This window comes from Prunus avium, chromosome 1 (assembly GCF_965620075.1).
Source record: "Prunus avium chromosome 1, drPruAviu1.hap1.1, whole genome shotgun sequence".
Lineage (NCBI taxonomy): Eukaryota > Viridiplantae > Streptophyta > Magnoliopsida > Rosales > Rosaceae > Prunus > Prunus avium.
The window spans coordinates 5,177,885-5,205,786 of record NC_142284.1 but is presented as its reverse complement, the minus strand read 5'-3'; the positions used below and the strand labels follow the sequence as shown (position 1 = coordinate 5,205,786).

General features: G+C 38.5%; 3 protein-coding genes and 1 pseudogene across 5 annotated transcripts; 2 read left to right on the top strand and 2 right to left on the bottom strand.

The window, feature by feature from the left end:
• Window positions 1-2,324: 2,324 nt before the first annotated feature.
• Window positions 2,325-4,105, bottom strand: LOC148297180 (uncharacterized). Its single transcript, XM_088247379.1, has 3 exons — window positions 3,488-4,105; window positions 3,294-3,404; window positions 2,325-2,459 (listed from the first exon to the last, which is right to left on the bottom strand). The coding sequence occupies exons 1-3, from the start codon at window positions 4,100-4,102 to the stop codon at window positions 2,325-2,327; spliced, it is 861 nt and encodes a 286-aa protein (XP_088103505.1). The 5' UTR covers window positions 4,103-4,105.
• Window positions 4,106-7,045: 2,940 nt separating this feature from the next.
• On the top strand, window positions 7,046-10,317 carry LOC110758341 (E2F-associated phosphoprotein). Its single transcript, XM_021960172.2, has 3 exons — window positions 7,046-7,209; window positions 7,812-7,977; window positions 9,809-10,317. Exons 1-3 carry the CDS (start codon window positions 7,080-7,082, stop codon window positions 10,062-10,064), a joined length of 552 nt encoding a protein of 183 aa, XP_021815864.1. The 5' UTR covers window positions 7,046-7,079; the 3' UTR covers window positions 10,065-10,317.
• Window positions 10,318-18,600: 8,283 nt separating this feature from the next.
• Window positions 18,601-20,932, top strand: LOC110758357 (transcription factor TCP7). Of its 2 annotated transcripts, none has more exons than XM_021960193.2 (2): window positions 18,601-19,724; window positions 20,574-20,932. In XM_021960193.2, exon 1 carries the CDS (start codon window positions 18,811-18,813, stop codon window positions 19,657-19,659), a length of 849 nt encoding a protein of 282 aa, XP_021815885.2. In that variant the 5' UTR covers window positions 18,601-18,810; the 3' UTR covers window positions 19,660-19,724; window positions 20,574-20,932. The 2 variants fall into 2 exon arrangements, with proteins under 2 accessions (XP_021815885.2, XP_021815884.2); XM_021960192.2 differs by having other exon boundaries at window positions 18,601-19,740.
• Window positions 20,933-21,170: 238 nt separating this feature from the next.
• On the bottom strand, window positions 21,171-27,602 carry LOC110758356 (putative RNA helicase SDE3; annotated as a pseudogene). The gene is made up of 4 exons (XR_015837068.1): window positions 27,519-27,602; window positions 26,364-27,342; window positions 22,383-22,573; window positions 21,171-22,302 (listed from the first exon to the last, which is right to left on the bottom strand). The product of XR_015837068.1 is annotated as a putative RNA helicase SDE3 (transcript).
• Between the last annotated feature and the right edge of the window lie 300 nt (window positions 27,603-27,902).

The following is a 27,902-nucleotide window of genomic DNA, read 5'->3' as shown; positions in this document are numbered from 1 at the left end:
ATAGGGTCATTTTTAAGTTCATACCAATTTGTAAGTCGAATTTTTTAAATGACAGAAATTACAGTGAAAAACGAATTCGTATTTTAAAATAAAATAATTGAGCAAGCCGAGCGGACTTAGTATCAAAGACATCCTTCTTAGTGTGAATGTGTGTGGCATGCCAGTACCACAGTCAAAAATGGTCGTGGGTACAAGTGAGTGATGTTTGGCGATGTGGATGTGACTTCTTCACGAACGATTCTGGCCAAGATAGGAATAAATTATTGACAGTAAGTTTCTAGGCCTCAATCACAAGGCCTTTAGAGGATATGATTGGATAGTATCACTGAGCTTGGTAGCTCGGTGGTGGCACTAGGCTCAGTAGCTTAGTGATTTCAGATAGCTTAAAAATGCAAGCATCCCAAGAAATATGGACGGATAGGGTGGTGCTCAAGAAATAATTTAAGAAATGTGGGTATCTTAAGAACTTCTTGTTGATATATTCAATGAATGATCAAAGATTAAAAACTATGAACTACATGATAAAAGGTGCATTTGAGCAGTCATTGAGCTTGATTTGTTTGATTGGTGTTAGACCCTCGTTTCATCAATCTTTCTGCAATTTATAGACTTTTTATTACTCTAGCCAAGACAATAATTATGCTCGTGCTCTCACAAACGTCTAATTAATCCTCATAACTTTCATCTTACGCTTTCACTCGCGATTGATCAATCAGAACACTGTAAAAGGTGACCTTCGGATGCTTTCTAATAGCTTGAGTGGTGGAACTCTAACATGAGCTTGGTCTCTGGACCTTGCTCTCTCGGTGAGGAAGTAAGATTCTGACTCTTACTATTTGCTCCCTCGATGAGGTAAACACTTCCTTGGTCTATTTATGTGGTTGAGCTTGTCTCTTTCAAAATGTAACCACTTAGTAAGTGAGCTTTCTTTTGTTTGCTTTCTTGGTGAGGCAAACTTTCCCTTTGAAAGGTTCGGCTTCTTCAGTCATTCAAACCACTCGTATGGGTTTGAGAGTCTTTTCAGGCCCAAAGCATTCTTCTTTCTCCAGTTTCCACCATCTTTAAAGGCCCATAGGAGTAGTCTAAACAAGATGCTAAATTTGAAGTTTGGTGAAATTTTGAATCTATTGATCTTTTTATTTAAAAGTTTTTTACACTAACACCCCTGAAGTTTTTTGTGTTTAAAGTGATTTTTGTTGAAAATGAACCAAAACAAACCATTCATTCTAAACAAAGTGATTTTTGTTTAGGGTTAATGACCTAAATGGTCCCCCAACTATTGCCCCAGTATCATTTTGGTCCACCAACTAAAATTTTCAATTCAAACGTCCATAAACTTTTTATTTTGTACCAAGATGGTCCATCCGTCAAAGTCTGTTTATTATTCCGTGAAATTGAGGGACAAAACCATCTTTTTAGGTGAGTATCCTCCTATAAAATGACCCAACATCCGTAGGAATGCATTCCCTCCCATTTCTATTACAAGCTCCACCAAAACCCCCAAACTAGAACCCTAGGTTTGCAATGTCGGAGAATTCAATGTCAGAGATTTCAACGAACTCAAGTGGGATAAGTCGGTATTGTGCCTGTGGGACGAAGATAATTCGTCAGAATTCGTGGACAGATTTGAACCTAGGAAGAAGGTTCGATGCTTGTGATAAAAATTGGGTAAGTTATTATTTGGGTTGCAAAAGTTGTTCTTTTCCATTTGTAATTGCTTGATGAGGTATAAAATTGGTCCCTGGTTTGATTTTCCAGAATATTAGAAGAAGTAAGCATTTTTTCGAGTGGGTGGATAATGAAACTTGTCCTAGAGGAAAACAAGTGGTCCCTGGTTTGCTTAGAAGACTTAGAGCAATGGAGGAGGAAGGTAGAGCAAAGGAAGAACAATTGAGATCTGTGGAAGCAAAAAAGAAAGAATTGCAACAGAAATTGAAAGAAATGGTTCAGGAAAAGAAGGTTTTGGAATGGGGTCATGAGCAAAGACAATTGATAATGTGGGTTTCCTTGATTTTGTCTTGGGGTTTGTTTATAACATTTGTGATGAGTGGGAAGTTTTAATTGTTATGGGGTTTGTTCCTTTGAATGTAATGGTGAAGACTTCTGTTTCAAGTGTAGAATGAATGTGCATTAGTGTTCTCAAATTTTCTGGAATTGGGGTTATTTGAATATCTGGGATAATGTGGGTTTCCTTGATTTTGTCTTGGGGTTTGTATATAACAGTTGTGATGAGTGTGCATTAGTGTTTTTAAATTTTCTTAAATTGGGGTTATTTGAATATCTGGGAGATGCACATAACTTAATATTCCACTAAGTAGAACAAATTAAAAGCCATTCCATTGTTGACCACACAAGCAATTTACAAAATGAACATCCATATAAACATTCCAATTCCAATTACAGAGTTTAAGCCCTTCAACGTCAAGACCAGTTAAACCAAGGACACAAAATGCACCTGCCTAGAAAAGTACATAACCCAAAATAGACAACTAATTACACAGTTTGAGCTGTTCTAGCTCAAAACTAATTAGACAAAGTACACAAAATTATCCTGCCCAAAAAAGTGCCTAAACCAAAATAGGCAAGCAATTACAGAGTTCTAGCCTTTCAAAAGCAAAACCAATTACACAATCTAAAGTCAGAATCAGTCCCTTTTGTCACAAAATCCCTCTGGCCAGACAATTACATATCCCAAAATACACAACATATGACAGCCTTGGCAATAATTTCCCTTATTTGGAGGCCATGTTATTATCATGGGAAATGTTGTCCAAATCCGGTCCTCCTTGTCCCCTTCCTCTTGCCACGTAAACAATGTAGTAATGTCAGGTGTATAATAGTTGAAAAATTGGCATTTAGTGAAATGAGTAAGAATTGAACCAAATGACAAAAACCTACAGTTGGCCATGAAGATGGTAAGCCTCTTCCTCCACTTATGCCTCTTCCTAAGCCTCTTCCTCTAATTACATTTAGCTTTGAAGATGGTAAACCTCTTCCTAAGCCAATATGTGAAGATGGTAAGACTCCTTATCCATTACCTCTTGTCACCTGAAAAAGTTACTGGTCTTCATTGTTTTCCAATGACATAAGCAATAAAAAATTGAATTTTTGAGAAAATAAAGCTTACACTTTCTTGTGAATTTGGGTAAATAGGGGCTTGAGCAACATTGCCTCTTCCTCTACTTATGCCTCTGCCTCCTTCTCCATTACCTCTTGCCATCTAAAATAAATAAATCATTTCAGTTCCCTAATGACTTTTGCAATTTAAAACCACAAGAGCAACCAAAGCTTACACTTTGTTGTGAATTTGGGTAAGCAGTCGCTTGAGCAACATTTCCTATTCCTTCACTTACGCCTCTCCCTCTACTTATGCCTCTCCCTCTTACTGTGCTAGATGCATTAACCTGCAAATGTATAACAACATTATTTGAATGAAATAACATAGAACTAAACATAGAACTAAACAAAATCCCTCTAACAGTTATACTTGTTGGGTTTCATTGTTTTGTATGTCACATGTTGCTCTATTATGGCCTTTTTGACCGCATCCACGACATCTTATTTCAATGAAAACCCTTCTAAGCTTGGTTGGTGGAGCAATATAATTTGGAGGCCTAGGGTTTGGTGGGATGGGGGCTGGTATTTCAACCTCACCAGGCTCCTTCATCCTAACTCTTTTAGGCATACCCGGTTGTTGCTTATAAAGTGGAGGTTTACTTGGAGGAAGGCCAAATTTACTCCATTGGTCCATTGATGGGATGGGGTGAATCACTGGTTCATAAGCCTTCATATAAGTCTCGAGTTTATAACAATCATCCATATAAGCAATTGGGTTTTCACATCTTTGAAATATTACTGAGATTGCATGGGGACATGGTATTCCACATAAATTCCACCTCCTACAAGAGCATGTCTTTGCTCTAAGGTCTACAACAAATTCTCCACCATAAATGTGGCTCACTTGATACAATTTCTCACCAGCCAATCTAGGAATGCATTGTGATGAACCTAGCTTATTCTTCTCAATTATCTTGAAGATCCTAGGCCCCACAGAGTATCTCCAATTCTTACATGCAAACCTCCTACTAGTCATCCTAAGCATCACATACACCCTTATCCTCTCCAAGCAACTCAAAATTGTCTTATCCCTTGCATCTAGCATGGTTGCATTGAAACTTTCACATAGATTATTCAATAAAATATCACATTTAAAATGTGACTCGAAGTGAGATCTGCTCCAATTTTTTGCAGGTCTCTTCTTCAACCACTTCCAAGCTTCCTCATCCTCATTTTTCATCTTCTCCATTTCTGCCTCCCACCAAGGTACAGTTGTAGCTCTTGCTACAGCCCATAATATATGTTTCAAAGCAAGACCAATATAGGATGCCCTAAAGTTACTGTACAGGTGTCTCACACACATCCTGTGCTCTGCAGTTGGAAGTACTGTCTCAATGGCAGGTACAAGTCCCTTTTGTTTGTCACTAATCACTACCCAAGCTTTTCTATTTGTAATCCCTAAATCTTCAATAAGAAGATTGAAAAACAAATCCAAGAGTCTTTACTCTCAATATCAACCACTGCATAAGCTATTGGAAAATAACCATTGTTCCCATCCACCCCAACAGCCGTCAAGATCTGTCTAGGATAAGGCCCTTTCAAATAGCAGCCATCAATACCAATAACAGGTCTGCAACTTTCTAAAAATCCCTTCTTACAGCCAGCCAAGCACACATATATCCTTTGAAACACTGTCTCACCCTTCACAATCTAAGTTTTAATCTTCACTGTACTACCCCTATTTGCTGATTTCAATTGTTCTGCATAATCCCACAACCTAGCATATTGTTCTTTGAAAGTACCTTCATTTAAATATCTAGCTAGCCTATTTGCCCTATAAACTTGAAGTTTTGTGATATTTATTTTGTAATCTTCCAACACATCTTCTTGAAATGATTTCATATCAAACTCTGAGTTCCACTTCAGCTTGTTTGCATATCTGTCACAAAGCCATTTTGATGTGGTATGCCTAAGCTTGTCCACTCTTCCACACTGATGTTCTAGGCTCAAAGTTTTTATTGCAAATGTCCCTTCCTCTGTATTAATATTTGATCCATATACCTGGAAAGAACACCATTTCACACATTTAGCCTGAACTCGTCTGTTGTCGTTTTTTTTTATCAATTTCACTTCCCTACCATGTCTAATTGCATGCTCCTTGATAGCCTCTATCAGTAGTTTTTTGTTTGCAAACTTCATTCCCAATCTAAACTTAGGATTTTTCAAATCCACATCTCTTCTATACTGCTTAAACTTTGGCAGTTTTTTCTTTTTTCTACCGTTACCCTCATCTTCAGTCTCACTTCCAATGTCAAATTCTGATGTGTTAGCACCATCTGATGACACCTTTCCTGGAGCCCCATGAGTAGTCCCATCATCTGCTATATTCTCTCCAACAGTTGGCCTGGCCTCTCCCTCATTTTCACTGAACTCATAATCACTGTCTTTACTTTCTAAATCTGCTTCTTCATCTTCATTTGGCACCTCTGCCCCTTCATTATCAATTGTCACATGTGCCCCTACATCTTCATTTGGTAATTCTACCCATGCATCTTCATTTGGTACCTCTTTGACCGCATCTTCATTTGCCACTTTTGTCATAACATTCTCAAAAGTCTCCTCATCTCCAACTTCAATATAAGCCACCTCCTTCACTTGGTAATTCTGAGTCACATCCCCATCACAATTCTTTGCATCTGCATCATACTCATACTCTTGAATCTCACTATAGTATAACACAATAACCTTATTGGATGGTATGTGACCAACCATTTCAACCACTGTAGCATCTGATGTAACAAGCTCCAGTCCACCCTTAGCATTTTTACACCTAATTTCCAAACGTTGCTCAACTTGAGAAATGTCAACATCATACCTAAGACCTCTCCCAATTTTCAGTAAATCTAACAAGGACAGAAAATCCTCTATAATATTGTCCAAATAACAGACCTTACCCTTTTTATAAACCCTATTTTCAAACCAGCCCCCATGATGTAATTCTAGAGTGCACATTCTATTGGTAGCTGCAAAATTGAAACAACAGTATGTTATTCTAAAGTCATAGTTTTGTTGTTAATGCTAACGACAACAATTACTGAGTTGAGTGTGAAGCAGACAACCAAGGGACCACAGACGTTTAAAAAAACCTCATATTCAACATACAGCAACCACAACCAAGGAACCACATACATAAAGCTTACACTTTGCAGTCAATGTAGCAAAAGCCAAATCCACATACAAGAAAACGATTCCGTTACCCTTACTTTAAACATAAAACAACCAAAAAGCCGAACACAAACACAGAAAAAGGAATCTTTTACGCATAAAGAAACCATAGTTCCAGACAAGGACAACTCATCCATTTCATCCATTTCCAAACAAAAACAACATAAAATGCATTATAGAAGCCCTTACCGTATTTAGGAGTCTTTCCACCCGAACGGAAATCGAACTCCATTATCAGCAACTAGTGAATTTCCCAAAATCTCCAAAATCCCCAAAATCAAACCCTAACCCAAACTCCCAAATTCGAACTCCAAAACTAACACTGAAATTGCACACTAACTTCACCAATTCAACGACTCGCACACTACTACAGCATCCACCAATTTTGGAACTCGCATTAGAATCCCCTTCAGTCGATGGTAATCACGGGCAATGAGAGAAACACATAGCAAAGTGGAGGTATTTTGGTTTTGAACGATAGAGCTTCTCAAAAAGTCGCATATACCCTTCAAAACTCAGTTACGTAGCCATCGCGTGATCAGAAGTAACAGAATCTGTAACGGATGGACCATCTTAGTACAAAATAAAAAGTTTAAGGACATTTGAATTGAAAATTTTAGTTGGTGGACCAAAATGATAATGGGGCAATAGTTTGAGGACCATTTAGGCCATTAACCCTTTTTTTTTAAATTCAGACCGTGACACCTTTATTCACGACGCAACCCAAACCGTCATCAATTAAATATAAATAAATAAATAAAGAAGCACCGAACAGACTTGAGAAGACGCCCATACGAATGAAGTCCGACTTAAACCCAGCAGATACAAAGAAAGAAAGTGAGAACAGAGCAGAGACGAAGATGGAAGTAGATGGAGATGACAAGAGAGAACCCCCCGTGGGCTCTCCAACCAATTCTCAGAAAACTGGTAATTCTCTTCACCTCCTTTCTTCTCGTCTTATTTTCCCTCCATTCTAATCGCGCTTTCCTTTCCCTATCCATGTTTTCTCACCAACCAAACAGAACCCAGACAGGGATTTCTTGATTTCTTTGTTTTCATATTATTTTGTTTGGGGCTAATATGTTGTGATTTCTAAATTCGATTAAATAACTTAGAATACTGTCAGTGTGATTGTTTGTTGTTCAAATTTTGTAAGCTTTTTGAATGCGAAGGTATATTATTGTATTAAAACCCTTATATTAATTGTACTCAGAGCAAAAGTAAAGTATTTTTCTAAACGTCATAATTATCAGAGTCTTGGGACTGTTTAATAGGTTGTATTCTCCTTGTATTCAATTTATTGGAATGAATTTCATATTGGCAATGAATGGTATCCATTTTACTTGGTATATTGTACGATCAAATGAGAAAGGATGTCTTGTGATAAGTTGCAATTGAAAATCATATCTTTTGTCTGGCATTGCTTTTAGATATTTGAAGCTCCAGCCAAGTACTGTTATATAGCAATGGACTGGAGTAATTCTTTGAAGTTTTGAATGTAACCCATGTTGATATGTTGTGTATTTCAGTTTCTGATGACGATGAAATAGACTACTCCGTCAAACCCGAGTTCTATGATTCAGATATTGATGACAAAGATGAGTTGTGGGTTCAAAAGAAAAGGAAAGGTCGTACTTCTGATGCTGTGCTTAGTTGTCCATCTTGTTTCACCACACTATGCCTGGAGTGTCAAAGGTATACCGTATATGCATTGGATATGAATGTCAGTACTTTTTTTATAATAAGAATGTCAGCGTGGTTAGTGGTAGCATCCTTTCCCATCCTGAAAGCATCTTTATGGCATGCCTATTCCTTTCTTGCTGCTGTAGTTAGGAAGACTCGAATGCTCTATCCCATTTTATTTTTCATATCTCTTTGCATAGGTCTGATTCCTGAATTTAGCATTGGTTGGAATGGGTCCTTGCTGGGATAATAATGTTTCTCAATCTAGTACTGGATTTTAGGCTTTAAAAAGCACTTGTCATTTGTGTTTGTAGGATCGTAGGTAAGTTATTATTTAGTTCGATAATTAACAAAGTGGGCAATAAGAGTAGAAAAGGTATTAGGTATCAGGAAAAATTAAATTAAATTAATTTATCTGACTTACCGTTGGCTGGCTATCAATGAGAATGAATTTTATTTTTCTTAAGTGCAGAAAATATGCTAGGTTTTCCTCTCAAACTTTCTCTGCAAGATAGGTAAGATTTGAAGGGAAAGTGGGCTCATAGGTATTTGTTACCAAAACACATTTCTTCTCTTTGTTCTCCTTTTGCATTATTCAGAAGAAAATATTTCAACCGTTTCTCCTTTTCTTTATTCTCTCTAGTTGAAAGCAAACCAAACACGGGGGAATAGCTAAGAAAACAAGTTTAACAATTTGGAGGGGAAACATGTGAATGACTACTTAATCCTTTTTATAACTGTTATATTGCTGAAAATTCCCCTACATAATTAAACTTTCTTTTGGTGATTTGTGTTTTCTTTCTTTATTAAAAAAAAAAAAGACACTTAGAATGAAAGCCAGATCAGCAAATGAGCTTTTGGATAGATGCCACAGTTTAATTGGCAGCATTCTATCCAGTCTAGTCAAGGTTTTGTAATCTCTCCTGTCTCGTTATGGTTTTGTTAGTCTGCTCTGAACTACTTATGAAAGTTTAGATAAACTGTTGTAGTCTTACATTTTAAAAATGAAGTTTCTACAGAAGCTAAGTTCCTCTAATCTCCTTTAGAACATTTGGTGCCTCTTACATTGTGAACCATAAACTGATCTTGGTGCCTTTTACATTGTGAACTATAGACTGACATTGATTGCATTATAATTAGTTTCCTGCCTGTCAAGGGATGAGGAAAGTTCCAACTGTTATGCCGTAGTGATGATGTGTATAGACTAACATGTTATGGATTAATGGAGTTTGTGGTATCGTTTCTATAGAGAAGATTGATATTTTGATTAAATATAGTGTCCCATTGACTTGTTTCTGCAAACTAGACTTAACTAGCCTTTTTTCAAGAACGGTTAACATATCTGGTGTTATCAAGTTTCTAGTTGTAGTAGAATATAGTATCTAGGCTGTTATTAATTACCCTATACGTATTGAGGTGGCTATGTAAAGCTGATGAAGGCAGGCAACAATCAGATTAGTTGAGTGGTTTTGAAGTACTATGAGGTGATAGTTAATTATGCTACCAAAAGTTGCAATTATGGTGTGGTATTGATAAAGTTAGCATGTAGTTATAGTAAAATTAGGGATGAAAAAGTAAATATATGTATACATACAAGCATTTTTATGTGTACAAAAAGTAAAAATTAAGTATTTGTACAACTAGCAGAGGGGCGTGTGAAATCATCGACCCGATTCCCGCAAAGGTCATACTAACCTTATATCTCTAGTAGCTGCAGAATGTTTTGTTTTCAATGGTGAGTAAAATTTTTTGTTATTGGTGAGATGTACTCATTTATATATTTAAATGGCATCTGAGCTTGATTTTTTATTTTTGGGTTACATCTGAGCTTGATTTCTTGCAGGCATGAAAAGTATGTAGCCCAGTACAGAGCAGTGTTTGTTGTTAACTGCACGACTGGAAGTGATCAAGTGTTCCATCAAAAAGAAGGAAGACCTAGAAAGGGCAAAAGTGGGAGAGAATCTTCTGAGACTGAAGCAGTTCCTGCAGGTAACCAAACCTTCAAGCAAGTCTGCTGCTTACTTTGCTCAACAGAGGTAGGTGTAATTGATGAAGAAGAAGTCTATCATTTCTTCAATGTTCTTCCCAGCGAGTCTTGACCTGCTAAGTTTCCTTAATCAATGCATTGTATGTTTTCTCTTCTCGTTACATTAGAATGGATCGAACACTTAACCAATCCTAGTTTTAACATCTCTCTACCCTCCCTCGCCACTTGAGCTAACCGCGAAAGCTTATGCAGTGTAGGTTTTAATTAAACGAATTGTGCTTCTGCTTATTTGCAAGGGGTGGTACTGTTGATGTGTTCCACTTTCTATTTTGCCCGTTCCGACAATCAAATCTCTTGTTTCGAAATTATTTTTGCGTATAATATTTTGGGCCCAAGTACAGTGCAAATGGGCCCGTAAGCATTATTCTTTCAACAAAATAAGAAATGAGAATCATGAAACGAAATAAAATGTAGGAAAATTGGGCAATGTGCTCTCATCTCATCAGACATGCGACATGCTATGTTATCTGACCGTCAATTATAAATCACGTTTTAACAATAATCTACTCAATTGACCGAACAAATTAATACGGCAACACTTACGAAATCTTTACATATTTTGTGCAACTAGAAAGAATCCAAGACAAGTTTCATCAAAGCTAATAGATTGTAACTTGACATGGAGAGGCGTTGATTAGTGCATAAACCTTTCCGCAATTGGCATGATTGAATTCACAACCATCATGCTTTTGAAAAGTTTTTTTTATTTTCTGAAAAAGAAAAAAGTTGAACCAATAATTTAACGAAGAGTCTAGAAATGTGGCACATTATGGTTGGCTCCTCTCTAGAAAATTTTCTTCGTGCCGGCGACCTTTTGAATCTTCCTGTTCGAAATTAAAGACTGCATAATAATAAAATAAAATAAATAAAATAAAAATTTGTTTAAGCTCTTTCAGAAGTCGTTTTCCATGAAATAAATAATTCCAAAAATGGTTGAGATGGGCTCCAGCTGTTTGATTTGTTGGACAATTTGGAGCCTCATGTCATTTGTGGCCCCTCGTTTCTTTTTAAAACAGCTAAAAATATATTTAAATTTATTATTATAATTTTTGTTTTTTCAGGTCCTGTCATCAGTCTCCTGACTGGTGAATCCAGATAAGGTCAACTAGAGTCTGCTCATATGCATGACCTATTTTGAGATGCCTTTTACTGCTTTTGCTTCCACTTTTGTGGGGATAAAAACTCGTTTTATTCCTTTTTCAAATGAATAACTTCACTTCAATGTTACGAAACCAGATTAATCATCAAATCAAATCAGAAAAAGGGTAAAGATACGCATTTTATTTTATATGTTAGAAATATTTTCTTGGCCTATTGTCCATAATTTTTCTAAACAATTGACCTCGGTTGCAGAAATAACTACTTCGAATAAGAGTGTATAACCGACGAAAAAGAGTCAAACATGAACTTAATTTGAATTTTGACTTTAGAGTGCATGAATGACATAGTCTAAAAAAATTTACCCCAAGGGAGATGAGTCAAATAGAGGACCCAAAATTAACTTAAGAGTCAACCAGATTAATCATCAAATCAAATCAGAAAAGGGGTAAAGATACGCATTTTATTTTATATGTTAGAAATATTTTCTTGGCCGATTGTCCATAATTTTTCTAAACAATTGACCTCAGTTGTAGAAATAACTACTCCGAATAAGAGTGTATAACCGACGAAAAAGAGTCAAACATGAACTTAATTTGGATTTTGACTCTAGAGTGCACGAATGGCATAGTCTAAAAAAATTTACCCCAAGGGAGATGAGTCAAATAGAGGACCCAAAATTAACTTAAGAGTCAACCAGATTAATCATCAAATCAAATCAGAAAAGGGGTAAAGATACGTATTTTATTTTATATGTTAGAAATATTTTCTTGGCCGATTGTCCATAATTTTCCTAAATAATTGACTTCGGTTGTAGAAATAACTACTCTGAATAAGAGTGTATAACCGACGGAAAAGAGTCAAACATAAACTTAATTTGGATTTTGACTCTAGAGTGCATGAATGGCATAATCTAACAAATTTTGCCCCAAGGGAGATGAGTCAAATAGAGGACCCAAAATTAACTTAAGAGTCAAACCATATGGTCCATATATAACCCAAAATATCCTATTTGGATGTTCCCTATCCGTGTACATCTATGCAATAGTTTGGTTGGGGGTTATTTTGAAATTTCTCCACAAAATAAGATACAAAATTCTGATCAGTAGATGCAGACCCATCAGGGAATTTCACATGCATTATGAGTTTGTTGTGCTTGGATCATTTGGTTTGGGCCCATATAATTAATGGTTCATCATCTTCCATCGTCAATCAAATTAACTACATTTATGCACTTGATTAGTTACTTAATTATGAAAACTAAACACACTCACGTGTGCAGGTGCACAAGTGAATTTACTTCTCTCAAAGTTCTATTTTGGGAGGCTTGCCTTTTCTATTGTCTGGCTTAGTATATATGTAGCTATGACTTTATGCTAAGGTGTATCGTACACTTATGCTAAGGTGTATTGTATTTGAACCATTCGTTCGAATATGATCTACAATTAAAACAAGTTCTTGTTGATATGTAACTATCTGTTGACTTTCGTTTTCTTTGTTGTACCGGAATAAAATTCACAATTAATGAGTCGAATATGAGACTTCCTTCAACCAACTGGAAACAAATATCACTAAATCAAATGCTAGTCGGTTGCTCAAAGTCCGCCTTTGTTTTTATGTTTTTTTTATTTATTTATTTTATGTTGTTTTGTTTACATTTTCATTTGTACTCTTGGGCAACAGCCAACCAGCAAAGAAAAAGTAAATAAAATTCAACTAAAGCAAGTGCAAGAAAGATATCGTTGAAATTAGGTTATTGCCCATTGGGGAGGGCCACCCATACCAAATATAAACAAACACAAAACCCCAAATTCCAGCAACATGTGTTTTTGAAATCTTTAATTTTTTATTTTATTTTTATAATCATTAATTCTTGCATAAATAATAAACTAATAAGATCATGATCTGATCAACCACAACTACTACTATCATGGGCTTACAGAGGAATGTTCCATCATTCATACGTCAAAATTCGATTTGATTAAAATTACCAAAACCCCAATTGGGGATTATATAATAATGACCAATATAATAATATTATAATGTAGTGGTTAGACAAAAAAGATATAATTAGGGCATAATTAATCATAATAATTGAGGATTAATTAATCAAAAGCAGCACATGAACGCGTTATTAGGATACGGAATATATGCCCCCGTGTGTGAAGTAGTGGTTTTCTTTTATAAATTTAAAAAAAAAAAAAAAATCTTTTGCTCTGTACTTTTACGTTGTAGAAAGTTAGAAACCGTGTCATGGTCCTCTTTGTGTGGGGCAAAATAATCCAAGACCTTCGGATTAGTCAAAAAATATTAATAAAAAAATATACTACCACTTACGAGGAAGAAAATAGTACTAGTGCTATTAATCTATGAAAATCCAAATCATTTACACAGCTAAGTGCGGCTATGTGAGTGAGGATGTAAGCATAATTTGGATTAGTTAATTAATTTGCAGGGAAGGAGATCGAACTCGAGTGAAAAAAATGAGCAGATAGTTTTGGTCAATTGATCTTATCTACATTTACATATATAGAGTTAATTAATAAATTAGTCACAATTTTGCAAACAAAGGCTAGCCCAGTTGAAAAAGGTATTGACTTACGGACCGAAGGTCTCAAGTTTCAATCCTCACAACATCATAGTTGTGTGTGTGTGTTAGAAATCCTCTCTTGTAGTTTAGGAGAGAAACTCTCGTACAATAGGTATATCACTTTTTGTTATATTTGACCAATAACGCAATGACACATAGGATAACTTTTTCACGTGTTATTGTGTTATTAATCGGGGATAACAAAACAATGCTATTCCTGTTAATAAGTAAGTTTTTTTGTTCTATGGTTTGTACTAAAAAAAAAAAGTCATAAATTTTAAATTATTTAAGTTTGAGGCCCACATGGGCCCATGTAAATATTAAATCTGGGTAGATAGTGCCAACTGGGGTTCTGCTGCCAAGCCAGCTGCCATACAACGTACAACTGAGTTGGTTTTCTTTAGGGGTGTTGAAATCTGGCAGAATCATAACACCACAGAATTCTGGGAGGTTTTCTTAAAATTGCTCATTTATTTTATTTTCCTTTTTAATGTTTCATCAAAGAGACTCCTGATCATTTTGGTTTGCTGCAGATTTTGGACTTTGGAGCTTTTTACTTTTTCTTGCGATTTGAGATTAGATCTAGGGTTTAAGAAATCTGTGAGTGTGAGTGTTTTTAGGGTTTAGGGTTTTCACCTTTACTAGGGTTTTTGTTGATTTGGGCTGCACGTACTCCAGTCTCTGCAGTGGCAGCAGAGGCAGTAACTAGTCATCATTTTTGTCCTCATATAGGGTTACTTTGTTTTTTCTTTCTTTGGTGAAATCATATAGCCTATGGTTTACTTCTTTTCTTCTGGTCCATCCATAAAGGGCTTACTTCAATTTGTAGATTTGGGTTCTGTAATGTTTTCTAGCTTGTGTAAATGTAATGAGACCTCTTTTAACAAAGGGAGAAATACCACTTGATCAATAGTTAGTTGGTTACCGAACTTTCTCTTTGATTTCATATCATATATTACATACCAATCTAGTTGAGTTATGCTAGAGTTAATCGCGCGCGGGTGATCAATTCCCATGACAAGTGTGTTTCAATTTACAGTACATACAATATTCACTCAATCAGTTATGGAGTGAATTGCTAAATGAATCGATTTGGTTTCGGCTAATCTACTCTTAGCTCGAGATCTAAACCAATTAAATTTGGACTGTTTAATTGGTTTATGTACATACCTCTTGTTCAAATTGAAAATGATCACAGCATGTCCCATGAAAGAGCATGTTCTAAAGTAAGAAGAAGAGACATCCAACCCAAACCCAGTTCTCCAAATAATTAAGGCAAACACAATCAGCAGCAAACGACATTATCCTCTTAATTAATCTCCATAATGCAAACATGAAACATTTTTCTAATTCATAATGTATGACCTTGACTTTCTTCACACAAGGGTAAGGGTTTGAATCCGGAGTATATGAGCTTAAGTGATGGTGTACAAGAATTCAAAAGGTACAACAACTTTCCACCGTTGGATCCCTAGGGTTTAGAATCCAAGGACCAAGGGCGTGAATTATTGTGTATATCATATTCCCAAACATTCGTCTGCCTCATCATTGTCGCAATAGAATAGAAGAGAAGGGGTTTAAATTTTATAAAATTTTATAAAATTTGAAGTTGAATTTCAGAATTACAAAAGTGGCAAATTACGTAAATAAAAACACTGCCTTATGTCAGTCTATGTGTCAATTTTGTACCACTCGACTTACTCACTCTCTCTCTCTCCTGACCTCATTAAAGCCACGACAGCTCTCTCCTCCACGCGCCCCTGTTCAGACAGTGCACATCACGTCTTCCCGCGTAACACGTTTTCCACGCTGATTATATTTTTTAAAAAAAATTTAAGGCAAAGAGAAAACAAAAATGTTTTTTTTAATTTTTATTATTTTCAATGACGACAGCTTAAATGACAAGGAAATTGCCAACATTTGAAGAAGTTTTGATGACTTCAAGTGAAGTGTATACATTTTTGGAATCCAATAAAATTATAAATTAATCTGTACCCCATATTAGAGTGACGTGAATTCGTCGATATAACAGCTCCAAACGTGTTTCAATTAATTCGCATTATGAAAAATTTTAAAGTGTGCCCTTGAAGGAAGTTTGCCTCTTGAAGGAGACATTAGGCTTGAGAATGATTAGACAGATAGGAGCATCCTCAAAGGCGTTGGCCTTGGCAACTTATGGTCTAATAATAGATGGGTTACTGGCTTAGAGCATATATACTTGTTGGTTGTTATTGATATATGTGGGTTAGTAGGGTAGGAAGCTTGATTAATGATTGTTTACAAGCTAAATCCACCTGAGGCTTTTAGATTTGAACCAATCATTAAAAATGTCGGCTGACTAATGGAACTAAGTGAGTGTGCCATGATCGAGGGGTTTATCTTAGTGGTGAGGTCCCTCCCCCTTTTCCCTGGTTAATCGTTCGAATCCCAGGAAAAGTGCCCCCTCCACAATGCAATGTATCCCTACTTCTAAATTTATTTTAAAAAAATAAAAATAAAGAGTATGCCATGAAATTCAGGCTTTTCATCAAGGAAACTGGTCAATCTATCTAGGAACCAAATTCTTGGAATTTCTTAGAGTTTGAATATAATAAAATAGGGTGAGCACTAATTAAGCATTTGCTATTGTGTAGAAGGTGGGCCATTTTTAAAGAAGGCGTAGAGTTTTCCTACAAAATTCAAAGGTCAAGGGGAAAAGAAAAAAAGAAGAAATTGAAAGGTCTTGAGTTTGAGTCCTTGCATTCGTATAATGTGTGTCAGTTTAATATGTTATCGCACTTCTCAATAGAATTTTTTTTTTTTTTAAAGAAAAAAAGAAAAAGAAAAAGAGGAGGGTTGATTATATATTGATTTGTAGGTGGGGTTAGTTAGAAAATGGACTAGAAATAGGAAGTAGAAAGTATGTGCGGTGGGGCTCATTTTCCTTTGATTTATTGCAAGGCTATGGTATGCTTGTATCTCATCAGCCAGCATATATGTCACATTCTCCCTAAAGTGATATTAAGCTACATGTAGGACGATTTGTGACTTGAGTTTCCATAGCATCCACAATATATTTTATTTATTTTTATTTTTCAAAGAAATATACTCAAAGTTTTTCAAGCATACCATATGTAATCTGACAATTTCATTGGTTTTTTTTTTTGTTTTTTTGTTTTTGTTTTTGCAATAACACTTTTGTTTGGTTGTATTTTTACTTGTAACGTATTTGGTCGTATGAGAATTGATGGAATCAATAAATAAATTATTATTTTATGAGCCCTTTCTTCTTGTTGACAACCAACCGCAAGGAAGCTAAGGAGGGGAGGTGGCCATTGCCCCTCCGCCCCTCCGCTCATCTTCCCCTTCCTTTCCTCATCTCCCCTTCTTTTTCTCCCATTTTTTCCCTTCCTCTTATCCCCTCTTCTCCTCTCATTCCCATCCCCAGATAGTTTAGATCTATTTAGATCTAGGTGTGTTTCTCTTTTTGTTTTGTTTGGTTGTTTTTGCAGTGTTCTAGGTGATTGGTGTTGTCTTTGTCTTGGTGGCGGCAACAGTAGTGACGCTAGATTGTGTTTGTCCTTGGGAGAGTTGTGATACCTAGTAGTTGACGTTTTGTCTCTGTTTAAACGACGGCGGTAGCAGCGACACTGGTGGTATTTGTTGGGATGTGGTGCTCTTCTCTACTCTGCACCGACCGAAGAACTATGCTTGGTCATATGAGGTTTTCTTTGTCAAGTTCTGAGTTGAAGTGGAGTGCTTCTCAGAAGTCTTTTTACTGTTGTTTCTATATTCCTCCTCTGTGTTATCTCCTGGTTTCTGCTATGGTATGCCTTACAGTTTAGGTGAGTGTCAAAGGACTATGATTTTGCTCATAAAAGGCTTCTTTTGACAGTTGGGATGTTCTGCAGTCCTCTCATGTGGGTTTACTATTTGGGGTTTCTGCGGTCCTCTCATGTGGGTCCACTGTGTTGGTCTCTAGTTGCGGTTCTCGTCGGAGGTCTTTGTGTTAGTTTTCGTTTTTGACTTGTTCTTTTATTGTAATGATCCATAATGACCTGAATTGGACTCTTTTGTTAGTCCATGACATGTGTGGTACTCTTTTCTCCTATGAAGTTTGTCCTATGAAGGTTTTAACGAAGCCACTATACCATGGTACTCTCTGTACATTCGTGGTTTTATGAATGAATTCTCCTTCTCAAAATTTTATTTTTTAATTTTATTTTTTGACAACGATGAGTCCGAACTTTAGTACAATAGAGTGAATGCATTACCTTTGAGTAATTAGCCTAACTCACGTTTACGGAATGAACAAAGATTTTGATGGAAACAATCCTCTTGCATTAATTCTGTGTGCATTCATTTTTATGGGCCCACGTTGTAAGTATGAGTAATATATGGATATGGTAGTATTAAATGGAGCTAGCTGTAGGGGATTTATGACTGTTACTACTAATACTATGGTCTTCCTTATTACTTGCAAATTTGAAATGAACTCAGGAAAATTAAAGTAGCAAGTACTCAGCAAATCAGAGCAGCAGCAGAGACTTTGAACACAAAAACAACATCATCCCCACAGCCAGTCACCCACCGTCCTCAAGCCAAGCCGAGGAGAAGAACCTCCACGTCGCCGTTTCATAAACCCCCGCCACCAAGACACGACGCCGTTCAACACCCTCGCTTGAATATCAAGGCTTAAGGTTCATGATTTTACTAACCAGCTGAAAAATCCAATTTTGACTAATTGTTGACTGACAAGGCAAAATTATATGTTTAAATAACAATATTTAAATTGTTTTGTTTTGTTTTGGGGTTGCGCGTGTTTCACACAGTGAGGAAGAAGTGTGAAGGTGAAGAATGCTTGTATGGAGTGGGGGCCACCACCCCATGTGCCCTCCTCTGTCTCCACCAGCTCCTGTCTGGAAGCTCAATCATTAGAGAGAGCTCTGTTTCCCTCAGCCCAGCCCCCTCACCTCTCTCCCTCTCTCTCTCTCTCCCCCCAAAAACCTCCATAACCCAAACAGGCCCCTTCTCTCTCCTTCTCTCTCTCTACAATTTCCACACCAAGGCAAACAAAACGTACACACTCTGTGTGTACCCTAAACCCAGCTAAACACCGTCAATTTCTTCCATGTCTAATTCCGAAGCGCCCAATAACGAGCTCACTAACGGCGGCGGAGGAGGAGGGATGGTGGAGCAGCAGGCGTCGCAGAGGCCGTCTAGTAACGGCGTCTTGGCCGTGAAGAAGCCGCCTTCGAAGGACCGCCACAGCAAGGTCGACGGTCGAGGCCGCCGCATCCGCATGCCCATCATATGTGCCGCACGTGTGTTCCAGCTCACACGTGAGCTCGGCCACAAGTCAGACGGCCAGACCATCGAGTGGCTCCTCCGCCAGGCCGAGCCCTCCATCATCGCCGCCACCGGAACCGGCACCACCCCCGCCTCCTTTTCCACCGTCTCCGTCTCCCTCCGCGGCGGTGCCCCCTCCTCCTCCGCCCCCTCTTCCACCACCTCATCCGACCACAAGCCTCACCTCCTCGGCGGCCCCACCCCCTTCATACTCGGCAAGCGCGTCCGCGGGGCCCACGACGACGACAACGGCAACCACAACCACAGCCACGACGCCAAGGACCCCTCCGACCACGCCAACGACGGAGCCGTCTCCGTCGTCGGCCACTCCATGGCCTCCATGCTTGGCCCCACCGCGGGGGGTCCTGGCGGCTTCTGGGCCCCGCACTTCGGGCAGGTTTGGAGCTTCGCCGCCACACCTCCGCCGGAGATGATGGCCCAGTCGGCGGTTTCCCACCAGCAACACCAGCAGCATCAGCAGCAGCAGCATTCGTTGTTCTTACAGCAACAGCCGATGGGCGAGGCCTCAGCGGCCAGAGTGGGAAATTACCTTCCAGGACATCTCAATTTGTTGGCTTCTTTGTCGGGCGGGCACGGAAATTCGGGTCGGAGAGAAGACGACCCGCGTTGAAGACTCGGATTATAGACCGTCGGTTTCTGGTGGTTGGGTCGTGCTGGTGGTGGTGTGCTTTGTTGGTATATATAAATATGTGTATGTCTCTGTTTTGCTTTTTTTGTTGTGTGTTTTAGGGGAGAGGTGAGGGAGTTGAAGTTCTTTTGATTTTGATTAAATTTCTTGTAGTTGATTTTTAAGGTTAGAATTTAACTAGCTTTGGCTGGCTGGAAGAAGCAGAATAAGGAGTTTGTGCAAATTTGTGAATTTGAAGCAATGTATTCAAATTAGGGTTTTTTAGGGTTCAAATTGTTTTAGGATTTGGGGGGTTTTGTTGGAGGAGGAGGAGAGAGAATGAAGAAGAAGAAGAAGAAGAAGAAGAAGAAGAATTAGGGTTTTAGTTGGAGGTTTTGCTGTTGTAATTGGAATGGCTTTCCCAGAAGTTTAATTCTAAGAAAATATTTATTCCAATTCTCGTTCTATTTGTCAATAATCCCAATTGATCTTAATTTGCGTTTCATATCCCATTATGACATTTTAAGGCTTAGAATTGGGTTGAGCTGAGTTTGCATTCTATTCCTGCTGGGGTTGGTGATGGGTCATTTTACAAATTCTCTCGACTTATGCATAACATTTTTCTTGGCTATGGTATTCTCCTGGACTTGAACAGGGGTTCGACTTCTCCCCCTTCGCAGCAACTTTCCATTTTTGCTGCACTTTCCAACTGTTGGATGACCAATACCACTCCCATCTGGGGAGCAGCACACACTACACTAAACTGGAAACTGAATCAGTTTTCTGATGCTTGGTGTGTGTGGCAACTGTAGTTCATTCAGCGTCGGAGCTGAATAATTTTCGTGACACTTAAGATTGTTCTTTTTATTGTTTTGCTATACTCTTCTGATAACAAAATTCTTGATTTTAACATGCAGGTTTGTTGCCTGTAAAAAGAAAAAAGCATGTTGGATGAAGCCGGGGCAATTATGCTAGCAAAATTGAAGCAGTTATCTCCTACAACATGGGGTTAGATGGTTTTTGTTAATGTTTGTTAATATATATTGAAGTCAAAGTTCATGTTGAAGTACTGGTTTTCATGGTGTGCTGTTCAATTAGATTTTCGGAACCGATGCTTCCATCTGACAATAAAATCAAAGTGATCCATCATATTGAAACCCTAATGCTGTGTGATGTAGCAAGGCAGAAGTGCTTGATACTTGCAATTTGCTTGTTTCAAATTTCACCAGATTTCAGCTTTTGAGTTTAACTGAATAATAGAAAATACTATTACTTATCTTTGCTGGGGGAGCAAGGCTTGTGGTTTCGAATCGAAACATAACTTCGATCTGCAGAGAAACGTTTAGTTGAGACAAGGATTTTCCTTAAAGTTGGGTCTGCTAAGTTGCAACAGGTTCTTCAACTGCACTCCCCATATTCTGGAAAGAATTCTCTGGAATCAAAATTTATCCAAGTTGAAGAACAGTCGGAAGTAACAACAATCTGTAGAGAACCAAGAAATTTTAAAAGCAAACAGTCTAATGGGTCTTGCAATTATAGTATTGAAAAGGACGAAGCCACAGCAATGGCATAGTTCAAAAACCATGGCATTTAATAAAATGGTTTTACGCTTTACCAAACGAGAAATCATCTGCAGAACATCAAGAGTATGTAAATTTATACATTTGATGGCAAATGGCAAACTAACTTAGCCTTTAGGAGTTGTCTGACTCTTGCTATGCAGATCCAATTGTGTGATGAACATTGGACTGAGACTTCTATATGGCATTGACTTGAAAAGTCTTTCAAAGTATGAAATCTTCAGCCCCTTTTCCCTTGCAATGTCAGCTCGAACCCAATGTGAATGGTTTCCTTGTTCACCGGTAATTATAACAGTAGTATTCTTGTCGGAAAAATTAGTCAGGGCCACCACTGTTTCTGGCTTGATAGCAGACGAAGCATCCACCAGAAAAATATGACTGGAATGTCCTGCATTTAGGCCTGTGTCATGTAGCCAAAAGCTACTCATGAAAGTCGAGAAAATCACCCTGAATTTTTTAAGCTCCTCAGTTGGAGGACGAGAAATAAGGCTCTTTGTAAAGGCATTATGGGAGGATGTCGTCAGGTACCTCATCTATCTCACGGAATGCAGCATTGGCTCGAAACATACCTGACTCTGGAATCACTTTCAACAAGCTCCTCATGAGCACATCACAACAGTGATTATTATGAGCAAATAGAAGAATCCTATTTTCTGTTGACATTTGACATAACTGGTGCACTGCTTCACAAACAACCACTCCAGTTTTGGATGGCCTAAAAGCGTTTATTTCAACACATAGCTGGCCAGCCACCAAGTAAGGTGGAGAGCCCTGAATGCTTAAAAATATGGCAAACTGCAGATAATTGATCAGCACCAAGTTTATGACAGGCAGAGAGCAGTGCATGTGCAGTTGGAATGCTTGTATGGGAAACACAATCGGGAAAGAGGAAGTTCTGAAACAAAGCATCTGATGCATATTGAACCGCTTGGTGAGCTCGTTTCAAACAGACTCTATTGAACGAGAAGCTGACATCGTATTTTCGAGTCGAATCATGATGAACATAAAATTCATCTTCAAATTCAACTAGTACAAGACTGCTCCTGACAACGCAATATATAAAGCACTGTACAACATGTAAGATCATTATAATAATGTTGATACTTTTAACATGTAAGCATATGTTGATGGATGTTGAGAGTTTACCTGAAACTGCACAACATTTTTACCCGATGGTCATCCATAGACTAAGTCCCTCGATAAAGGAATGGGCGATTCTCAGGAAAAGAATCCATCTCAAAAGCTACAAAGGTTTTCTCTTCCTTATCTGGGTTTTTGTGAATTGCTGCTTCATGCAACGCCAATGTCACAGTCTCCAAATCGAAATGAGGCCATTTCTGATTCAAAATAACAACATGAGTTTTTCTTCAAAGCCAGCATGCAGGATTGAGGAGATAAAATTGTTCCATCTATCACAACATTCTATAATCCATCATTCAGACCACCCCTCATAGGGGAAAAAGCTCTTAAGCACAAAGCTGATTGCAACTAAAACTATGCCTGTATTTTGTTTAAACAGATTCTAAAATATTCTGTCTTCAATTTTGATTTGCAACAATTGGATATCCAACAGGTGCAAGTTATCTAAACTCCAAATCTACCACATTTAATATGTGCAAAATTTCCAAATAATATTTTGTCTTTTTGGATAATTGTTTTGATATTGTGTCATCAATATTCAGTTGCAATAGTTTCCAAGTTGCTTGGGTCCTTGTCTCCATGTGGAAAAGAGACGTTTGCAAGAATCTTTCGGACACCTCTACTTCTATTCTGATTAAACAGAATATAAAGCTAAAGCTATTAGGAAATTAGCTAACAATGCATATCGAGCTAACACCCTCCTCCCTCTCGTGCAGCCAGAGAAAAACAAAAAAGTGCTGCCCCACCCTGCAAACTATTAAAGAAGTAGAAATGAGGGGGAATGGAGTGTTTCGGATTCACGACCACCTGCAATCAGAGCTCGGATACCATGTTAGACAACCACGAGACCTTAAAAGTTTAAGCTGTTAAGAAAGGGGCAGCAGTGTATCTCAAGCTAATAGTTATCACTTTGCTTTTTCACTTTTTCTTCCAGTAAATTTGCGTAAAGGTTGGAGATACGTAGTTTAAATGTTGATGAACCATCAGAGCTAAGCTAATCCAGAGTACAGACCATACAAGCAAGATTTCATTAGCAGATAATATCCTCGTATCTTTCAAAAATTGAAACTTAGAGAAGTGCGTTACAAACTTATTTATGTAAATAGTTCGATATCGGTCAACTAACTACTTAACAGGAGAAGTGATGCAGGACGCGTAATTTAGTAGTTTTCCAAATTCTAGTAGGATTTCTACTTCTCCAGATTTCTAGTTTTAAGTTTCCTATTTTACTTGGGTTATGATTTCTATTTAAGCAAGGGATTTTATCCTATTATAAATACCCCCATGTAGTTCTTTAAAATGCAGATTTGGATATTGAGTAAACCTTCTCTTAAAACTATGTGATTTCTGTCCTTCCTTCCTCGGTTCTCTGATTTCGATCCTTTCTTTCGTCCCTTCGTTCTATATTTTCATCTCCTCGACCTTCGATATTCTACCCTTTCTTTTGTCCTTCGTCTCCTCGACCTCCGATATTCTTCTTGTTCTACCCTTTCTTTTCGATCTAAATTTTCATCTCCTCGATCTCTTATATTCTTCAAGTGCTTAATCTAATACGTACGGGCTGTTCTACATCAATTGGTAGTCAGAGCCTGCCCTTACTTTTGCTTGCGTCTGCTCTCTGGCATGGCATCCCAAACCGTGGCCAGCCTCGCGGAACAATGTCATGCGTTCCAAGATAGTTTCTGCTGATATTGCCGGCATTGAAACCCAACTCTCCAAGCCGGAACACAAAGAAGAGTTGGTACAGGCTCACAAACATCGTGCGAGGACAGACCTTGCCATCAACAAACTCCAAGGCTCTGTTCAGATGCTTATCAATCACTTTCGGCTTGGAACGACTGATCCTTCTTCTACCTCAGTGGTGCTCTCGAGTTCGTCTATGCCGCCGCCAAAAGGTGGCCTTCTTCCCAATCCACCGATGGATCAAAAACTCAAGGCCATGCCACAAGGTATTCCGAATCAGTCAACAGGACTATCAATTGGCATGCCCAAGGCTCAACTGGAGCCCATCTTTTCTTTTGGTTCTATGCCGCAGCCCAACCATACCCAACATACGATGGGTTCTCCTTTGGTTGACGACAACATTCCCGTCACTACCCCACCACACGACAAGAACTTCATGCACCGACACTTGGATTTTGAGATAGCCCGACATGCCAAGCCAGGTGTTTTTCCTGAACCAAGGCACTCTGGCGACGACTTACGAACACAAAGGATTGAGGGTCTATCACACCCACACACGTGCTTGCATTTGTTGGCCGATCATGGGTCTAGGTAGAGCTCTCTATTTGCCATTCTTATAAGGACTAATGTTCCGTGCTTGCGGAACGGCTGGTTTCGAGGTGGCAAATATGATGCTGATCTTGAAGAGTTACAAATCGCCACATGGCTCTTCACACTTCCTTGGGATTTTGATTTTGTCGCTGTTTACTCGTCGGAGTTGAGTTCTTTTCGGCGGAGGAGAATGATGCAGGATGTGTAGGACCTAAATTTATTAGTTTCCTAGATACTCTAGTTTTCTAAATTCTAGTAGGAAACTAACAAATACATTAGGAAACTAATAAATTTAGGTCCTTCGCGTCCTGCATCATTCTCCTCTGTCGAAAAGAACTCGACTATGACGAGTAAACAACAACAAAATCAAAATCACAAGGAAGTGTGTAGAGGCATGTGGCGTTTTGTAGTTCTTCAAGACCAGTATCATATTTACCACCTTGAAACCAGCTGTTTCACAAGCACGGAACATTAGTCCTTGTAAGAATGGCAAATAGAGAGCTCGGCCTAGACCCATGATGTACATGATGAGCCAACGAATGCAAGCGCGTGCGTGGGTGTGATAGACCCTCAATTCTTTGTGTTCGTAAGTCATTGCCAGAGTGCCTTGAAAACACCTGGCTTGGCATGTAGAGCTATCTCAAAATCCAAGTGTAGGTGCATGAAGTTATTGTCGTGTGGTCGGGGTGGCGGGGTAGGGACAGGAATGTTGTCGTCAACCAGAGCAGATCCCATCGTATGTTGGGTATGGTTGGGCTGCATCATAGAACCAAAAGAAAAGATGGGCTCCAGTTGAGCCTTGGGGATGCCAATCGATAGTCCCGTTGACTGATTCGGAATACATTGTGGCAAGGCGTGAGTTTTTGATACATCGGTGGATTGGGAAGAAGGCCACCTTTTGGCGGCGGCGTAGACGAACTCAAGAGCACTGCTGAGGTAGAAAAAGGCTTAGTCATTCCAAGTCGGAGGTGATTGATAAGCATCTGAACGGAGTCTTGGAGTTTGTTGATGGCAAGGTCCGTCGGCACACGATGTTTGTGAGCCTGTACCAACTCTTCTTTGTGTTCAGCGCTGAGCTTGGAGAGTTGAGTTTCAATGCCGGCGATATCGGCAGAAACTTTGTCTTGGAACGCATGACATTGTTCCGCAAGGCTGGCCACGGTTTGAGATGCCATGGCAGAGAGCAGACGCAAGCAAAAGTGAGGGCAGGCTCTGATTACCAATTGATGTAGAACAGCCTGTAGGTATTAGATTAAGCACTCAAACAATAGAACATTGAAGAATATAAGAGATTGAGGAGACGAAAATATAAATCGAAAAGACGAAAGAAATGGCAGAACAGTAGAACAAGAAGAATATCGGAGGTTGAGGAGACGAAAATATAGATCGAAGGGACAGAAATTACATAGTTTTAAGAGAAGGTTTACTCAATATCCAAATCTGCATTTTAAAGAACTGCGTGGGGGTATTTATAGCAAACTAAAACCTAGACATAATAGGATAAAAATCCCTTGCTTAAACAGAAATCATGACCCAAATAAAATAGGAAACTTAAAACTAGAAATCTGGAAATCTGGAAAAGTAGAAATCCTACTAGAATTTGGAAAACTATAGTATCTAGGAAATTAACAAATACATTAGGAAACTAATAAATTTAGGTCCTACGCGTCTTGCATCAAGAAGGCATTACAAAAGAGAAATATTCTTGCATACCTCAAAGTAGAACTCTTCAGCATATAACAGAACAGCAAAGTAATCCTTATATGTCGTGGGAGACACAGGCTGGTTAAGAACTTTAGGCACAAAGTCATTCTTGATCAAATCTTTGATATCGCCAGGAATCGTGAATATAGGTAATGAACCCTTTTCAACCCATACATAATTTTTCTTCCCCTTTTCATTTATTTCATTTGAGGAGGCGGGGGATAGAAATGTCTTAAAGACTGGAGGGAGCTTCGCTGAAGATAAGGGTGGTCCAGAGGAAAATGGAGTTCTATTAGGGGAAGATGGAGATGGTCTTGAAGAAGATGTTGGAGGTTTTGGGGATAATGGATGTGGCTTAGATAAAGAAGGACGTGGCCTAAATAATGAAGCCTGAAGTGGTTTAGAGGAGTGAGTAGATAGTTGAGGAGAAAACGGAGATGATGTGGATGAAGGTGTTGGGGGTTGAAGGGATGATGAAGATGGAGTAACAAAAGGCGATGGGGGCAGCTTAGATGAAGATGTTGGAGGCTTAAGGAATGTTGAAAATGCATAACCACATGACCATTGTTGTACTTTTACGAATTTAGGAGACAACGAAGATGTATCTGAGTGAAGAAGATTGCGGTTTTCTACACAATGTAGGAGGTTTAGGGGAAGATGATGGTGGATTAAAGGGAGACAGGACTGGTTTAGATGGAATTGATGGGGGTTTAGGGGGTGGCAAGAGGTATCTGTGGGAAGTATCGTAACGATAATCACGATCGTGTAATTCGGGAAGCTGATTGTAACAATCATAACAAAATTCAGGCACATATTCACCATAATAACATTCATGCTCATCTTCACCACCAAGAAGCCATTTCAAGAGTTTACGAAAAAACGACATGCTTTTCTTCTTTCTGTGAACAAAACACAGAAACCCAACGACCATTTGAGAACGAGAAGACCCCATTGCAGGGTCTAAAGTATGAGACTCATTCAACAATTTCTATAACAGAGATTAATATTTGAAATGAGCAAACCGAGGCAGAGGATTAATTAGACATAAATAAAAATATTAATTCAAAAATGCAAAATAAAAAGTTGGGACCGGAGACAAAGATCATCTGTTCTATGAGTTGCAATGTTACATGCAAATGAATCGAGAAGAGGAAGAAAGTTTACCGAATGCAACGCAGCAGCAGCTGAGCTTGTTGCTGAGTGTTGACCAGCCGACGACTGAACGTCGCTTTCCTTTTCGTTTTGGAAAGTTAAGAAGTCCGAAGACTGAAGATTCTTCCATAATAATGTACACGCTCACCAGTCCCACCCCTACCCGGGTCTTGCCAAATCAGCAAAAGGGACCCACCTAGATAAGGATCAAGGAGGGTATTAAACCAAGCAATTAAAAAAATTTAAACAAACAATTTGACATTTTAAAAGTAGTGCCAGAGAGACAGAAATAGCACATGCACCGACTTTTTTGTTTACAAGTACTTAACCTGACTCAATGGGTCTAGTCTAATGGTCTCATGTTCGAATTTTCATGATATCTTGGTATTGTGTGTG